General features: G+C 43.1%; 1 protein-coding gene across 2 annotated transcripts; it reads right to left on the bottom strand.

The window, feature by feature from the left end:
* Positions 1–307: 307 nt before the first annotated feature.
* Positions 308–15,790, bottom strand: LOC139641996 (14-3-3 protein beta/alpha-A-like). 2 transcript variants are annotated; one of them, XM_071516681.1, is made up of 6 exons: positions 15,670–15,790; positions 12,326–12,653; positions 5,625–5,748; positions 2,154–2,317; positions 1,710–1,805; positions 308–1,487 (listed from the first exon to the last, which is right to left on the bottom strand). In XM_071516681.1, the coding sequence occupies exons 2-6, from the start codon at positions 12,635–12,637 to the stop codon at positions 1,431–1,433; spliced, it is 753 nt and encodes a 250-aa protein (XP_071372782.1). In that variant the 5' UTR covers positions 12,638–12,653; positions 15,670–15,790; the 3' UTR covers positions 308–1,430. The 2 variants fall into 2 exon arrangements, with proteins under 2 accessions (XP_071372782.1, XP_071372783.1); XM_071516682.1 differs by lacking the exon at positions 15,670–15,790 and adding an exon at positions 14,219–14,227 and having other exon boundaries at positions 12,326–12,610.
* Between the last annotated feature and the right edge of the window lie 2,946 nt (positions 15,791–18,736).

Consider the following 18,736-nt stretch of genomic DNA (forward strand, 5'->3'; position numbering starts at 1 on the left):
CCTCGTCTGCTTTCTGCCTCCACCTCAGAGTGACTCACTCATTCTTGTCCAGACAGTGATTCATAGCAAATAGAGCAGCGGAGTTAAAATGGTAGCTCGCTTTACAAACCATGTTATCTACAAATTTATCCCTTTAATAGGAAAGATCACCACCACTGATAATTATATCAACTCCCCAAGTTAGGATTTGCAGTAACAAAACATGACTTGGGATCATGAGTAAATATACTAAGAAGTTAAGAACCCCAGGACCATGAAATGACCCCTGATGGGACTAGCCCCATATCAATCAAAGTGGACAACTGGAAACTTTTAAATTATCTTTTTTTATTCCACATACATGAAATTACATATTTCCCTCCAAATAACAATTATGCTTGGGTGTTCTGTATGAAAATTCCAAAGACATGAACAAAGCTAGCCAGCCCAGCAACAACCTCCCTTACCTCTCCGCTAACTACTTCTTAGCCACATGCAATTTAGGCAAGTATCAAAAGAAAAAAAGGAAAATAAAAATCAAAACAAATAAAAACCTTAATTGGAAAAAGCAGTAACTAGATAAGCACATGGGGAAAAAATTCTTACTGCTCTGCTCATACAAAACAGCAACAGTAAAAAGCTTGTGTGCTCTTTTGTTCTTAAAAGTTTTCTATACCTCGTAATTGATACATAGAAATACAAATGCAGGTCACCCGAAAACAAAAAAAACAAATAATAATAAAGGGGAATAGAAAGTTGAGCAAGTGACAGTAAATGGAATGTAACCTCTCTGTTCCGACAAAACCTTGCCTTCTGCCTCCAGCGCTCTCCGGTGCTACCTCCACTGTCTTTACTTCTGCTGTCATTTCTCTAGCTAAGTACGGACTAACAACTGCTGCCTCCTCAGGTACGAGGAGCCGACTCCGACGTTGTGAAACCACAGATGTATCGTCAAGTGATGCTGTCAAATCAAGCACAATACCGTTAACATGAATAGGATACACATACAGTATAACCGTTTTGACTTTAAAAACTCAACCTGCCGCACGTCGCATGAGTTGAGAACTTGCCCCCTCACCCACCACGTTAATAATGCAACACCCCTATTGCTCCCACACGCAAAAACAAAAAGGTCAGCAGACAAGCGCCCAACCCCAAACACACCTTTCCCTTCCCGATCTACCCTCCCCAACCCTTCCGAACTGACCCTCCCGCCTCGTGATTCCAAACCTTCCCTCCCCTGCACCCTTTCCCCCACAATAACTACAAAAAGAAGAAATAGTAAACCGACAGAAGTGAGATGACTGGTGGAGAGAGAACTAAATAGAAGAAAGAGATGGAGAGAGAGCTGGACGACAATGATGATAATGAGGTGGTCTCAGTGTTGATGATAATGATGAAGATGAGCCGGGACGATGACAGGCAGACAGGGACGACTAGGGGGGTCTGTCTCAATCTCTGGGATCCTCTGCATCCTCGCCGTCACCCTGGTTGTCAGAGGTCCACAGCTGAGGAAAGAGGGAGGGAGGGAGAAAAGGTAGTGGGCGGCAGAGGAACAAGAGGGAGGAGAAAGAACAAAAAAAAAAAAACATTTTTAGAGGCAAACATTTACAGAATACACAGCTTCTCTACATTTTGTTTTGTTCTAAACTGTTTTGTCCACAAACTCTGTCCATGTCACCTGTGCTGGTACCATTATGTTTAAGAAATGCACTTTCAGACAAACTTACTGTCAAGTTGTCTCTCAGTAGCTGCATGATCAGCGTACTGTCTTTGTACGAATCTTCACTCAGTGAGTCGAGCTCTGCAATGGCGTCATCGAAAGCCTGTAGGATTCAAAACAACTGTTAGAAAAACAATGGTCTAAAACAAGTAGTCCTGTTTGTTATGTATCAATAGACAGAAGTCGATGTGATTCTGTGCCAAAGTGTTGCAGGTCAGTTTGTGTTTGTGTCTGTACATAAGTTTTGCTATTTTGTCTGATTGTGTGTGAGTGTAACTACAGTTGCACATTCAAAAAGTCCTCAAGAAAACAAAATGTGAAAATGAAGACTTGAAAGAATACTTGGCTAGACGTAGCAGTTCAAGTTATGCTTATAAAGTTGCACTACATATTGCAGTGTAATGTCCTCATACGTATGGCAATAGCAATGTGTGTGGCGTTATGTTCTTACATTTTTGGCCAGTTCGCAGGCCCGTTCAGGTGCGTTGAGGATCTCGTAGTAGAAGACGGAGAAATTGAGGGCGAGGCCGAGACGGATGGGGTGTGTGGGCTGCATGTCTTTCGCGCTGATATCAAAGGCATCTTTGTAGGCTTCCTGTGACTTATCAATGATGCCTGAGGGAAAGAGAACAAGTATCATTAGAGCTGTGTCACCTATCCCTTACAATGGACTGGTGTGTGTGTGTGAGTGTCAAAGAGATTTTCTAGAATCCATTAGTTTCATACAATGTAGAAAAATGCTATAGATTTGTATATCTCAAACCAGGAAAAAACGACAGAAGGCTGAAACAAACATACAATAGGCAGGATGTTTCACTGAGCAGGTCCTCTGTAGGTCCTCCTGGGAAAAACAGAGTACTACCAACAGCCTTTAGTCGTTGCCTTGGAAACAGGTAGGCAAACAGACTAAACACATGGGTAATAGTAGCCTTGAAAACAACAGCTCCTTAAACTAACAAACTGAAAATGGCTAGGGAGTAAATTACATTCCTCTCCAATACTGTTATTTTATTGCTGATGATCAGTGTTTGTTAAACAGTGGAGGCAGGCAATTATTCACTTTGCAGAGACTGTTGGAGCGAACGGCCAATAACTGCAACAGCTCACAAAGAACATCTCCGCTCAACAGAAGCATGATAAAAGTAAGGAAATAATTGTGACTAAGTTGCGGAGGAGCTGGCATTGTCAGTTGGGAGTCAGGATAGTTTCCTTTCGCCAGGAGACCAGAGGTGCACAGATCTTTTCCTCTCTGTAGAGGAACACAATGGTCTGTCTGTCTGTTGGACACAAAAGGGAACTAAGCCTTGTGTTACTTCCCCTGTTCCCACATTACACTAACTGGCCTCCCTGCTTCCCTGATCTCTGCCATCCCATTCCTCAGAGGGGACAAACAGAAACCATGACAATTTGCCAAATGACACTATCACTCGAGTGTTCCACCTATTTCAGGCAGTCAAACTGTTGAGTCCATTTCTGTTAGGTATCCAACACTGGTTGTGAATACACAAGACTTGCCCAGTGGATAATTAAGCAATATGCCTAGCGAGGACTTTTGGAATTTTTACTTGCTGTCCATCATTCGCATATTGTAACTACCTTTCAAAAGCATCTAATGAGTTTCCCTAACACCTTGCGGTGATATGGTGGTGATAAACCGATGACTAACACTATGGATATGTCAGGGGCCACACCTCTCTGAGGGATTAACAAGGGCCTCAGTTTCAGTTGGGTGTGGAGCAGCAAAGCAGGCAGCTTGTCGGGGGTTTCAACGCACAATGGTTTCTTAAGCCTCTGTGCAGAAACTAGTCAATCACTGCAGGAGTTACGGATTATGCGTTTGTGCCACTGACTAGGCTGATGCATTCTCTTTCAGTATATCGAGAGGACATAGTGGTGGTGAGTGTGGTTTAAAGACTGTGCTTCAATCTGAAAACCCCATGACAGCTAAACAGAAAAGAGTGGAAAACTGAGAAAGCTGCCAATTTTATGATGCCCTGTCTCTAGTCTTATTCATTCATTCATTCATTCTCTAGTGAGAGTGGAGACACAAGTCAGCACCTGCAGAATGGAGATGGATAGGCAGGCAGACAGGCAGAAGACAGGCAGGCAGACAGGCAGGCAGACATGCTGCTCCCCTGCTGCAGCACACAGGAAGCAGTAGCCAGGACCGCACCCTGTTTGCTGCCTCACTCTCTGCTGGGTATGCTCAACTGAACTGCCTGCACTGCCGTTTATGTCTGACTGGTTGGTTAGCTACTTTATTCTACTTGTCAGACTGTCAACCATATAGAGTAGCTAGGTCATACAACTACTGCAAGAAAGTATGAGGAAAAAAATCTGAGTTAGATAGACATTAAGTGGCTGGCAACTAGTATTTCAATGTGACTGACTGCCTGGCTGAACAGTGGCTCTGCTTGTAGACCGACTTCTACTTTCTGACTTTTTGGCTGGCTGTTTGCCTGAGTATGACGGAATGCTTTGCAGGTAGGGCTCACAGTTGAACAGATTTTTGGATTTGTTTTTTTTATATAATGGCTCTTATTCCACAAACCTATTTGTTCTCCCTTGTGTCTGAGGTCAGGACATTTATGCCTCGTTACATGGACTACAAACACTACAAGTAATGTATGGAAATGCTAATCTGTTTTTGACTTCAAGTTTGAAAAAACATAGGAATCCCTCAACTGAACAGGATAGAAACATGATTTAGACTGAATCATGTGTGTGAATTCAGACTAACATTAGGCCCAGGCTGTTTCTGTTTCAGCCATGTTCGCAGGGTTGGAACAAAAGCACACTCTCTGTATTGCAGAGTGAGTACATGAATGGAATATAACTTCTGTAAATTCAACAGAGAAGCTTCCACTATGTCATCAGTTCTTTTAGTGGTTTTCTGGCATTGTATCAAAGTTTGAGGGGAAAACGGAAGCACAGAGAGAAGCCTTTCCTAACCACGACTAAAACATCCTGTGGCAGTCATTTTATGAATTAATGCGCAAGAGGTAGTGGGTTGACACTGACCAATAAGGAAGCTCAATCAGCTGTGTTTGTTGGAAGAAAATATGAAGTGCCTTGGATTTATTTAGCATTTTGCTTTTTGGCTGTTAGCACTTGTTTTTTTCTGCAAAATATCAAACGGCCAAAACTCCAATTCAGCACCAGTCCATTACAGCCCAAGTTGAGTAGCGTTGTCCCTATCTTCAGTGAATATGGATGTAATCAGGACAATACAAACACCAGGAAATGATAGAGAAAAAAGCTGGAAAATTCTACACTATTAGCAAAGGATTGGAGTTGTGTATTCAAAACTGCTGAAATCCTGAAATAAACCCTGACAAATTCTACTGGTAAATCAACTCTCCTCTATTTAAACAGACATTAACACAATTTTCCTGTTCAAAGGACCCCACTACAGCATATTGACAGTTTGTAGATCCTCTTCTACAGTTGTAGTTCAATTTAAAGCTGCAAAAAGAGGGTTAAGGTTAGACTTGTGCTTAAATTTATCTTTTAGGTTGCTATCTGTTGACATCTAAAATGTACCCATTCCATAAAAATGACTTACTAGTTGTTGACTAATGACAGTTAGTATATCTAAGAAATAAAACACATGGTAGCATGGAGCTATGTCAGTATGTAAGTACATTTATCCTCCCTTTCTTACTGCCAGAGGAGCACATGATGATACTGTTGTAATCTGCATGGTGGAGCCAATGTCACAAAGCTGATCCTGATAGTAAAGTGTTGATTAAATAGGATCTAGTGTGATAGGCCTGATTTGGCCAGGCTAGGAAGTAGATATCAGTCATTTAAAATCCAACTTTCCTGCCAGTGTAACACACACACACATATATAAAGCAAATGCATCAAGCATCCCTGCTCACACACAGCTGGTGTTTAAGGGACTTATCATAGGGCTTACAGTTCTTCTCATCTCCCACAGCCACCTCGGCTAAGTAGCGGAAGTAATCTCCTTTCATTTTCAAGTAGAAGACTTTGCTCTCTGCTGGACTGGCATTGGGAATGAGGTACTTGTCCAACAGGCCCTGGGACAGAAAACAAACAAAACAGACAGAAATGACAGACCGTTAGAAACATGCAGATTTTCCATATACTCTCTCAGAGTGTCAGTATTTATATGTAGCTTGGATAGGTAAATGGGTTGGGAGGGCATGAAAATAGCAGAAACACAGAAACAGCAGAGTCAATTTGTGTCCCGCAACTATGGGTATAAAAATTAGTAGTCTATACAATTAATCGATGAAGAACGGCAATTTTCATTATAAATTCTAAATAGATTATAGATGTCTCTATATCCGCGATTAATCCATCTCTCATCCACTAGCCTCACAAGAGCAGCGGTAGTTACTCAAACACAGTCACACATCATCATAGCCAACATCTCGAAGCGTCCTTTCTCATCAGGCCTAAATGAGGGTAGAGAGAGAAGCTGGCTACCTCCAGTAGCCTCGGGGCATGGGCCTGGGACTTTGCCTGGGCTACATCACAGATGCTTCAGAGACCACTAAAGGGGGGTGGGAGGGCGGGTGAGTATGGTGGAGAGCATGAAAGTGTGGGGGAGGAGAGAGGGGAGGGGCTGCGCATAAGAGTGGGTGGAGGGTGAGGATGGTGGAGAGCGGGAGAGGGTGGAGGAAGAGAGAAAGAGAGGATGGGAGCATGGACGGAGGACGGTGGGGGAGGAGACAGAGAGGAGAGGAGAGGAGAGGAGAGGAGAAGAGAGAGCCAGGCTGCTGAACTCCTGATGAGCTTTCACAGAGGAAGTAGGTCACTCACAGAGCCCAGCTTGGCTCTTCAGCACACAGATGCCGCTTTTCCACCGCATGGTACCGGCTCAACTCAACTCGCCTTTTTTGGTTTTCCATTGGGCAGGTACCAGGTTCCATATTACCTGGTACCTTTTTTGGTAGCACCTCCGTCAAGGTTCCAAGTGAGCTGAGGTGATACCAAAAGGTGATGTGAAAACACTGCAGACTACTGATTGGTCAGAGAATCATCATCACGACACGGGACATATATGCTGACGTTAGCTACCAGGTTAGCTTACCCTCTTGCATCACCTTGAGCAGCCAGAGAGCAGTCTTTTGGCTTGCTGCCTTCAGCCTCTTCTGAAATAAAATCTGTTTCCTTGCTGTGACTAACAGCCACATACCGAGAATCAAGAACACCTTCCCATCGATATCCTCCATTGTTGCTGTGTGTGTCACGTTTCATGCAGCGTTGCGGCGTCGCTATGACGACCAGTTGTGGGGGGTGGGGCACATTGAGTGGGTACTATCTGCAGTGGAAAACCAAAGTGGTACTACCAAAAGCGAGTAGAGTCAAGTCAAGGCGAGTTGAGCCGGTACCATGCGGTGGAAAAGCAGCAAGAGATACACCACTTGGTAGCTTCTCCCTGCTGCTAGCCTAATGCAGGCAGGCAGAAACACACTGTACCATGCTGCAGTAACTGGTGGGCTCGGACCTTATTTGGTGCTACAACTGAAAAGCAGATCACAGTTTTTCAGCAGCATTTTAACATCAGTATCTTCTTTATATATTGTCAATATACATTGTTAAATTGCTATGGGACAAAGAGGATTACAGCCTGCATTTACAGAAACATGATTTAATAATGTGTTTTAGTGCAGATCTTCATGGCTTAAATAGGGCTTCAATTTGTTTTCTCCCCGATAGTCATAAGAAAAACCCAAAACAAATCTGTGCCATTCGGAGTTAAAGAAAGCAGAGAAGAGTTCCCTGATTGTGTAAATTCAGCATTAGTGGTGCCATGTTGAAACCCAGTCCAGACCTGCACCTATAGTCACAAAGTCTCCTGATTTCTTAAACTATGAGTTGAGACACAGCATGAGTTATGGGCCTACTTCTAGTGGTCCCTACATAGGAGTGGTAATATCATTTTGTCCTAGGGCAAGAGACAAAAATTCTCATTTGGGTCCCAAGCTGAAAAACACTGAGCTCCTAGAGGAAGTATGCAAATCGAGGGTGAAAGGGCAGAGGACACCTTTCCATCATATCATATTCATTCCAACAGTTAAAACACAGATCCTTGATCAGCACTCCTACTTTGGGACACTACAAATTCAGACATCCATTTTCAAGTTCTGTAATATCCTGTTCTCTAAAAAGTGCACTTGTACATTATCCCAAGTAGAATGGAAAAAACAACATAAGGCTGATGTAAGAGCCTGCACTTACACAATGCTTTTAGACTGACGTGAGGGATCAGCTGAGCACTCTGGGAGCTGGGTGGGGAATTGGGACACTGGCAGGGGCAAGGCTGACAACAACCTACCACCATAGCAGGAATACATGGAGCAGTGAAACTTACATTTTCAATTATCATGTCCTATCTGAAATGCCTAGCTGGCTGTGTCTTGGGAGACTGCAGGGCTATTCTGAGGCACTGGCCTTGGGGATGCAGCTGGGGGGGGCGGGGGGGGGGCTTGTTGCATACAATGTACTGTATAGACAGACAGAAGCAGACGGAAAAAAGAAAGTCAGAGAGGAAGGGAAAGAAAGGCAAGCAAAGATGAAAAAAAAGAGAACAGAGAGAGAAGGAAAGCAAAATGAGAGCTCTGTGGGATTGGCAACACTTAGTCATGTGCCACTCGCACAAGGAGAAATACACAGGGGAGGCCTTTGAGATGATTTCTACCCACTTGACTAGAAATGGGTCATATTCTTTCTGTAGCGCACTCAGTAAATCTAATTCACGTCAGTCGGAGTGAACATCAAGGGGGGGTAGCTAGGCTGCATGTTCTCTGATATGCAGGAGCAGCATGGGGCAGCAAGAATGTTATGCAATACTAACACGCTGCGGATAGCATTAGATTACACAATAATGTCCTCTAAGCAATAAGACACATTCCTTCAAAAATTGGCCTTTCATGACCATCACTTAAAGCATTTACCAAGTTTATGCTGTCTATTTTTATTTGCTCAAGCTGTCATATGGTTGAATTTATGTTCAAGGCACAGTTGTCGTTGAACAATGTTGGCTGTTTGTGCAGGGATTGCGACAAATCTGAGAGAGTCCAACAGGAAAAAATAACATGAAATACTTCAGGACAGACAAGTGTTGTTCCAACCAGACTAAGGGGCAGAATGCTCCATTCTCTTACAGGCATGTCACATGCTAGCTGGGAGGAGGGGTTAAAAGCTGGGGGGGTAGTGAAAGTGAGCTCTTCTGCCACCACTCCCTCCTCCTCCTACATTTCCACCATGTGCTCTAAGCCCACAACTGACCCCCCGCCCCCCACCCCAACTGAGCCCGGCACAGATGTTATCTTTTATTTGATATCTAAACATGGAGAAACTACACAACATTTTCACTTTTTGGATTTTTAGCATTTAACTAATGCTCTTATTTATAATTACTTTTAATAAGTGCAACAGTAAAATAATCTTAAATTCGCAGATCACCAAAATTACAAGTAGTCAATACTAAGTTTCTTAATTTCTTAGTGCCCTTACAATATTTCTGAGACTATGGAATGATCATGTAAGAGCAAAAAAAAAGAGCTAAGGAGAGTTTTTTTCCCCATTTTAGATTGAAAATTAATTACAAAAAAAAAATCAGATACAGGACACATATTGATTACTGGGGGAAAAAACAGATCTTAGTAGGCAGTGTAAACCCATCCAGTGTGTTGCTGTGCTGGGCTGAGGTGGAAAGTAACCCCGTCCTCCACCCCTCCTCCTCCTCTGCCCTCTTTCCTCTCTCATCCCTCTCTCTTTCTGTCCCCATGAGTCTGTGTTCGGCTGAGGTGGAGGTCAGTGGCCCAGAACGCTGGTGGCTCAGCTGCTGTCATTATAGGATTAGGACCCAGTGACTCACCAGGCCAGATAATGCACAGGCTGAGAGGAGAACAGAGTAGGTCCTACAGATGGCTACTTCAGAGATGTGCACAGGGCAACACAAAAAAGCAAGATATAATCATCTTAATACATAGAAAAACTGGGCTCTCTATTAAAATCAGTGGGAGCTGTGAATTAAGAAAACCTGAAATTCTGGGGGGAAAAAATCCCATTCTTGAATTTGTGTTGCTAGTTGCTACCAGCTACTCAGTCAGCAAAGTCCTGGATGCTAGTTAACACCTGCCAAGCTGACTAGTCCCCAAAGAGTCTTGCCTATGCTTTTCCTCAGGAGGCAGTGTTTCTACAACATCTAAGGATTCTTACTTGCTTTGTTGTAATACATGTATTAATGTATCTACATGACATTCTTTAAACCTGTGGATTTTAATCTTTCCAAACCTGGGACAGACAGAGTAAATGTTGTCTCGCCTTGGCCCAGGTTGATTAAAATAGACTACTACTCATCATGTGGGGAAAACCTAACTTAGGCCCCTCACATATCTTAAACATTGCCTTACACTGTATATAATGGGAAAAGGAGATGGCCACATCAAGGATGGGACACTCTTTCCTCTTAGGCACATTCATTTTTATGTTTACAAAAAGGTTGCTGGCAGTTTGAAAAAAGTGGAAAAGTGTGAACAAGCCCTTACAATATCAAAGCTGTGATGTGACACACTCCTCTCAGGCCGATGCATGTCCAATGGTGTCAGTTGCTTCAGCTTTATTATGAGGCTGCAACCCTCCACAACACTCATGAAATGGGGTGAAGCTGCTTCACTGAGAGAAGACACCTAATTAGTCAATCTACCACTGCATGGTGGCAAGAATCCTCCAGCAGCTTCTGATCATCCCAACACCTTTTAACGGAAAATGCGGGATACATTGCACTCCAGTGTCCTGCATACTAATACAACATCGGGGTCAGCCGCAACTAGACCCTGTTGAAAGCCCCCTCAGCCTGACAGACAGGGTCTGAAGAGTGTGCTCAGCATGCGGTCAGGTTGCCCATGTTGCCTGGGTGTCCTCCAGTTTCACTGGTAGTAAAGGATACATACCTTCACAAAGACTCCCCCTCAGGAATAGCATGACATCAAGCCAAACCTGTCCTTTGTAATATCCTCTAAGATTTTAGTATGAAACAAACAAGCAATGACAGCATATTGGTCCTTTATTTTTTCTTGCAAGGGCACAAACACTAAATTGACACCTTATCTACCACAGCCACAGTATGAGGAAACTATGCTGAGTTAAAACAAAGCTATGCTAACCTTGCCCTATAGAAGACTTTGGGATGTTAGCATGACTCGAGGGAGTGGATGACACATTTACATACCGTTTCCTGCACTGTCTGAGGTAATGCTTCTCTGCCATCTCACATTCCTGTCTTCTCCTACGGCAAGAGCACGCATCACCTGACTGCACCAGCCTGCATTGCTGATCAAACAAGGAAGTGCCATTCCAAAAGGCCTAGTACAGCAGCAGGCGTAATGAGAAAGGACCACTTGGAGCATTAGCGTGGGTCAGGCCTAGTTAATAGGATTAACACACTTACCACCTCACAGACTGTTGAAAATCTGACTACCGCGCAGACTGATGATAAAGGAGTGAACAGGTATAAGTAAAATCAGAATAATCACCAGTCAAGTAGGGGGAGACTAATATCTTTATAATGTTGTATGAACTGAGGTAGATGGTGGTTGATGATGTAGGTTCCAAAGGTCTCAACTTTTCAAAATTTCTCACATCCTCAAGGATGTGACTTGGACAACAAAAAAATTGGATACAATGAGAGAAAATAGGAAAGCTCCAATAAAAATCAATGGGAGTGTTGTGTGTAATGTCTTAAAACCCTCCTCATTTGGCCTACCCTCAGGTTAAATTGGCCAAGGGCTTTTGCGATTTATCCCCCAAATGCATTATAAAGAGTGTGCCCTCTTCTCAATTGTGGCACATCTCATTCCCACTCAAGACACCTCTCTCATGCACAGGGACAGACGAGAAGAACAATGCCATAATGAGCAATAGGCTAGAGGAGGTCATTGCTCATGACAGGTAATTAGAGCCAGCAAAACGTCTTTATCTGGATTACTGTCAAACACCTATACAAGTGCAGCTACGGGGAGGAGAGAAGTGAAGTAGTTGAGGTATGCCATTTCTATAGAAGGTCCAGCACCTCTTGCTGACACCAATGACACAACCAACAAGCTGAGCTGTTGAAGGGAGGCATGACTGAGTAATTTGACTCACTCTTCAGTCATCCTACTTCTCTGCACATAAACTGAATGTCAAGGGAGACAATTTGATGAAGTGGTTTGCCTGAGGTAACTATTTTACAACAGGCATCACGAGGTCTTGCTTCTGCCTCTCTTCAGTCATCCTTTCTGCACTCATCTCCCTCTAAAATAGTCATTACAAGTTTTTGAACACAACCCCCAACAGGCCCTCAATGTTTGGCACCACCCACTCTTGTTGAGTGATCTAGATTGTATTTTTAAGAGAAAAATTCATCCATCAAAGTGGTCACATGAGATTTGATTGAATAGTTTGCCTATGTCCACTCTTTGCCAGGTAGCATCTAGAGCACCAGACAAACTTGATTTTTTTTTTTTAACATTGTTTTTATTGAGCATTTCACATTATAGAACAGAAAAAAAAATAAAAAAACAAACTTGATTTTTAATAGATCAATCGATAATACATAAATCAAAAGGTAAGTCACCGAAATGTATCAGTCAATCTCACCAGAACGTCATTGCAGATCTCCTGCAGCTCTTTCTCAATCTTTTCCCGGTAATCCTTGGCCATGGCCTGCTTCTTGTCACTGCCCTCGGTCTTCTGCTCGATGCTGGACACCACACGCCACGAGGAGCGGCGGGCGCCCACCACGTTCTTATAGGCCACCGACAGCAGGTTACGCTCCTCGTTGGACAGCTGGTTGCCCTCCTCTGTCACGGCCTTCATGGCGGCGGCCATGTCATCGTAACGCTCAGCCTGCTCTGCCAGCTTGGCCTTCTGCACCAGCTCCTTCTGGGCCACCTCGCTCTTTTCCACCATGGCTGCTCACCGGAGGCTGAGGGAGGAAAAGAAGAGTAAAAGAGGAAAGCTGTTGGTCAATATGGCACACAGAAGAAAATCAAGGGAAGAAAAGGAATTAGATAAAAAGGAAAGAGGATGTTCTTGTCCACCTCATTGGAAAATACAATCATTAGTGTTGGAGTTGAATTGGCCTGCCACTGAATAGATGTGGCGGGGCTATTCAGTCCAGAGGAGCTACCACCCTCACTGAAAGAAGATCATTCACATTGGTTTCAATAGAAAGGTTTAGCGTCATGTCACATGGTGTAAATGCTGTTTCTGAGGCTTTCTGCCCTGCCAATAAGTACTTCTGGAGGAAACACTGATGTACACCATAGCAGTCTGTAGGAGAAAGGGAGCAACTGGTATGACGGAGGTGTATGCCCCCCATTGTGAGGTAAACAGGGAAAACACAAAAGCAAAAAAAAGTGCAGAAACAATGCAGTTAAAAGGTTTGCATCCAACAGGGCTACTCCTGGCTGAAGCAAAGGGCAGAGTACAAATTGTTTACCATTTCAACTGTGTATCTTTGTTAATTAGATCACAAGGTGAAGTGGATGGAGATGCTGCTTATCACATAAGTGATACAACATGTTACATCAGCTGGAACATGGTTTCATATGAATAAATGTCCTTTCAGCCTGGTGTTAAACCTTTAGACTTGGCCCTCACATGCCCCACTTGGCCATGCAGTAGAAAAGTGAGTCATAAGTGAGTAATTATCTGGCCTAACTCAGTGAAAAAGAAAAGTATGCCTGTAGGGACTGTAGCTTGATGCGGTCATAGAGAAATAGATGGCTGTAATATTGTGCACTAGATACTGCAGCTCTAGAAAAAAACAAGAGCTCATGACTTTCACATTGTGTAAGTTAAAATCAATTGTCATCCAAAAAAAAAAGTCAGTTTGACCAACGGCTTTTTATAGTTAGCACAGACAAATCCCTCTATGTAGGTTACATCAAAACTAAAGTTATAAGTATTAGGCGTACATATTAATGGACATTAATGTGTGTGCTCTAGACCTATAGAATGAGGAAAATAAGGCACCAATGAACCGTAGTTTTTAATTGTAGTACAGCCTTATGGACAGCCCACCTATATATAGACCCCCCACACACACCCCCACACAGGAATCCTAATCACTAGATCAATAGCCTACATCCGTTTGACCAATCCAAAATGGCCAGCGGGCTTCCACTGAATCAATCACTGATTTTCCATTCCAGAGTGCATGTAGTGTGATGGTGTGTTCAAAATCTGTCCTGAGAGATAAGCAAGAAAGCAAGTTCTAACACATTTCAGGCACCATAGTGTACTTGGGCTGCAAAAATTAATTGAAAAAATACTGAAATCACAAAACTAATTGTCGATTTCAAAAGGCAGTAATTTCTTCTCAGATAGAAAGGTGTTTCAGGCAGCTTCCTAAACTAGATATTTTTATGCTCTGTATAATCTTGAGTAAATAAAATCCCTAGCATTAGTACCACCACCAACCAAAGTCACACCACAAAACCAATTGCTTTTGACCATTTCAGCACTGCGGGTAAAATATCTATAAACTTTATCCATATAGAATGAAATTAACTTGTAAATGGCAATATCACTTTCTTCAATATCATTAGCTTTATAACAATAGGCCAAACTGAAGGAGCTGTACCCAATTTATCAGCATCAGAGCCTTGCAAATTCACCCACGGGGACATGACGCTACATTCTTTGTATGCGTGTGTATGCAGTTTATAATGCAAGAGGGAATACGGTAAAGTAATAGTTACAGCTAAAGTCACGCGGGTATGTAATAAGCTCATTCCGCAAAGAATGCATGCTATGCACATGGCAAAATTAATGCTAACCTGAGCTAGTAACTACTAACCTGAGCTAGTAATCTAAACGCTTGCTGGCCCCGAGGGCAAACGCAGATGTGCACTTTCACTGGCTCTCGCCCATACACACCACACCCATCTCTGTACCTGTTGGAATGACTCCCCCAATAAGCGGAAATGAAACACTGCTTGTCTGAGCTAAATCATTATATTAAAACACAGAAAAGGGCCGAATATGCCTTGATTCATCACAATAAGCCAAGTCCAAAGGTGCCCCCATTACATTCATAGGCATTATTCCCCAACTAGAAACAGCAGTCGGTAAAAGCCAAGAAATGGCTAGGTCCTCGTGACCTGTTTCCAGTATGGCGGGCACTACCGTATTTCCCGAAACAGAAGCATTCTGAGTCAGACACGGCTCATACGAATATATAATGGTTTTATCGATTTACATAGTTTTACCGACATATAATGAACGAGCATGCCCCCTCAAACGTGTGTTTTATCTCGAGTAAAACAGGACGATATGCTTGGCTGGCTAGCGCGACGCCCAGCCTCTGAATAGACCGTGTGCCTCTGCGTCTTCAGCTGCCCGGAGACTGGCAGATGTGCTAAAAATCACACCTTGCCCAGTCTTGTTAGTTATGCGAGCTGGCTACTTGACACTTTAATGAAACTGACACAAGGCAGAACCATGACACCATGGTTAACGTTAAATTGCTGGCAGGCTACATGCAGAAAGCAAAGATTGGTACTAGCTAATACCTGGAAAAAAATAGCAATATTTGCTAGCGATACTATTCCCTCAAAGACAATTCAATTTCCATGACAGTTGCGTACTTAAATGTTAACAAAAGACCAGCAGATTTAAATAATTATCAGAACCTGCTTCAATTAGCAGCTTTAGTAGCCAGCGCTACAGGGAATGAAAGCTTGAACCTTCAACCTGACACGCCTTCCCCGTCTGCCTGTCTGATGCTCCATTTTTGCACCAGCAATTAGCCATATCCCAAACTGTAGCTAGCCATTGTTCTTGGTCGACTGACTGTCGCCGCTAATAGCAGCCATCCAGTCAATCGTGGACAATGATTTTACATTAATACCACACTTCAAAATACATTAGAAGGCATAGCGATGATTTATGCAAATGTAAAACTGCAGTTTTGAAAGCGATAAATCCTTTCATACCTGAGTACTGGTAGATGGAGGTGATGTCGGTGTAGCAGGCTACAGCTGATTCTCTCTCAACCCGTCCGACTGAATGTAATCCACGGGGTTTCCCTCCAATCACACCAGCCCAAAGCACGGCCGGAGCAGGGGAGTCTGACGTCAAACGTTACCAAGGCAACGGAGCACAAGACACTCTGGGGATTGTAGTTTTTCTCTTTACTTCCTTTTAACTTTAACAGACAGATAGTGACAACCCATCATTTAAGTATGGAAAGGTGTGGGCACTAGCCATACCTAGTCCAAATTTAATGTTGTAGTTGTTCTTCATATAATCTAGACCAAAGATCAAGCAGAAATTGCCAGAAATCTATTTGGAATCCATATCTAAAAAAAAAAATCCACAACAGGCAGACATTCTGGATCAGCGTTCCTTTTAAGCTGTGTGTGTCTGTGGAAGACAATTCTGTGACCTACATCTAATAAGTCTTCAAACTGACCAAATACCTTCTAATTCATCAGTCATTTCTCTATTTGTCCCCAGAAACTTAGTCGATATTAGCAGATTTTGAAGTTGAGGTGGTAAATGATTTAGCAGCAGGAACTTGAATTGACACCCTTGAGTGTATTACAGCGACTTATGTGTTTATGGTGTTACATCTGAGCTAGGAGACATGCAAATTTATGGAAACCTGACCTAGCAGCATCACTGTAGCCCTAGTAGGGAAATCAAGCCCACTGTCCCGTCCAAACACCATCCTTTGTGTAATTGAAGAACACACATTTAAATTGGCTAAATTGGAAGCAGAGACAGGACTAATGGCTTCAACACTGAAAAGAGTCTCACCCTGATAGGAAGCTTTAGACCTTGCTATCGCTAACAGGATTGGCACCTGTGCCATTGGTGCTGTGACTCACATCATGGCTGAGCATAACTTTTGTGGGGCAGGACTCCTGACAATGAATGATGCTTGTGATGCTACATGAGTCATAAGCTTTTTGACTCAGACCTGATAAAGCCTTTTTGGTTGAACTCTTGGTTCTCAAGGCCAACTCTCTTCTTTTTGGGCCTTATAGAGAATGGCCACCTATCAGCCTAATTGCCCTGATATAACCATGATGGATGGTGGATTCACATTTTAACCACTTCCTAAAAAGTATTCTCAGTATAGACTACCAAGCTTCTCACTTACCAAAATGACACTCCTCTGACAAAATGAGATACCGTCATTTTGCATACAGTTGTGTTGGCCTAGTCAAACTGTCTCTGTAACAATAATTAGCAGTATTTGCTGGAGATGCTGAGGGCATCACAAACTAAGTAGAACACAGGACACTGAGCTAGCTTGCCTAATAGAAAGTACTATTTCTGCATTCTGGTCGGTTTCCATGGGGAAAGAGTGAAGCTATTTTTGCCTTGTCACATGTTTTCCCCTTGGGCCAAGATTTCAAGCCTGTAACCTATTTAAGGGCAGATCAGATAATATTGGCTGTAGAAATGCACAGGCACAGATATTGATAACTGTTGGAGTGCGTATGATGCAATCGGTGAAAGAAGGTGAAAGATTGCTCTCAGTAGTCAAGGTGCGGCCGAGGAGGGGCCGCAGGGGTTTTCAAGTAAAGGAAAAAATCAGTAAATTGAGTGAGGGAGCCTGAAGTTGTGTGACTGGTTGGGCGAGTTTTCCCACTGACTACTATCGACCACACCTTGAGAGACATGAACACACACACACACAAGACACACACAGGCACAAGCACATGCACACACGTACACATACACACACACACACACACACACACACACACACACACACACACACACACACACACACACACAAGTTCTTACCCAAGTGCGAGTGATTCCCAGAGAGATGTTTAAATCCAACAAGGCCATGCAACAGCTCTGTTCAAAGGAGCATGTTATTTCGTAATTTCATGTCGTCACTAGTTACACATGAGACTGTCAGTACTACTGAGCTGCTGTATTGTGTAACAAGGTAGGAATGGTAAAAACACTGGACTAGTCAGCTCTTACTTGTTACTAGTAATGGCTGTTCCTGACTAAATTAATACTTTGTCAGCTGATCAAATTGTCCATTTAATCAACAAATCTAGAATATTGGCTTTCCAACATGATTGTACTGATCCCATGGACATAAATGTATCAATCTCTCTTCAGCACTCCATGGTTTATATGTATTAATCTGCAGCATGGTAGCCAGCAGAATAAACTGGGACCCATTCAGTGCTTACATACAGAAGTGAGCATTGAGAATCATTCCCTGCTCCACCAAAAGACGTCACTCTACACCTTTGTTTCAGATATCAGGTAATGTTCACCAAGTCAGCCGCCTTCAGGTGGCACAGTCTGCATCTGGGTCTCTAGAGAAGACACTCCCTTTTCCTCTTAATGCCTCTAAATTCAGCTACATTTCCTCATACGTCCTCAGATCAGTTTAGGTTAAAGAGACATGACGACCAAGGTACAAGGTATCCGCCCTACTGAATCTCACATCACTAAATCCCAACCAGCTCCACTAGCTGACCTCTGACCCCCCTGGAAGGCAGCTAAGCAGAGAATTTCCCTACCAGGATCAACTGAGTATCACATCATTACTCCCACCTCATTTTGTCAACTTGCCTCCCAAACAATTACATAAATCTGTAAAAACTATCTTGCTGCCTTCCTGCCTGCTTTATATTCCCTTACAATTTTTCTGTCTTTGTTCTCATTGCAGTTTGTCTTTATTGTGATTGTTTGATGTGGTTGATTATACGTGTGTCGGTGTGAGTATGTTTGTCTTCTCCTCTTCTGTAACTGTGTCTCTGTGTCCTTTGTCTTGACTGTGAATCACTCTGTAAACTCTAAACGCGCTACGCAAATAAAGGCACCATTATTCCTATTGTTCCACTGTATTGGTTGGCTGGTATATTCTTACCCTCTACCCTCACCCCATGCTCTTACTAGTGTCTGTATCCCACCCCCACTGTAATGTCTGTGTCTTTGTTTTTGCCGTCATCCTTTTTGTTGCTTGTATAACCTTGTTTCTGTGTCTTTTGCTTGTCGTCACTGTGAAGCACTTTCTGA

This window comes from Centroberyx affinis, unplaced genomic scaffold (genome assembly GCF_046629955.1).
Source record: "Centroberyx affinis isolate AG114_WGS23_722 - 3 ecotype Tasmania unplaced genomic scaffold, CSIRO-AGI_Caff_v1 ptg000423l_1, whole genome shotgun sequence".
NCBI lineage: Eukaryota > Metazoa > Chordata > Actinopteri > Beryciformes > Berycidae > Centroberyx > Centroberyx affinis.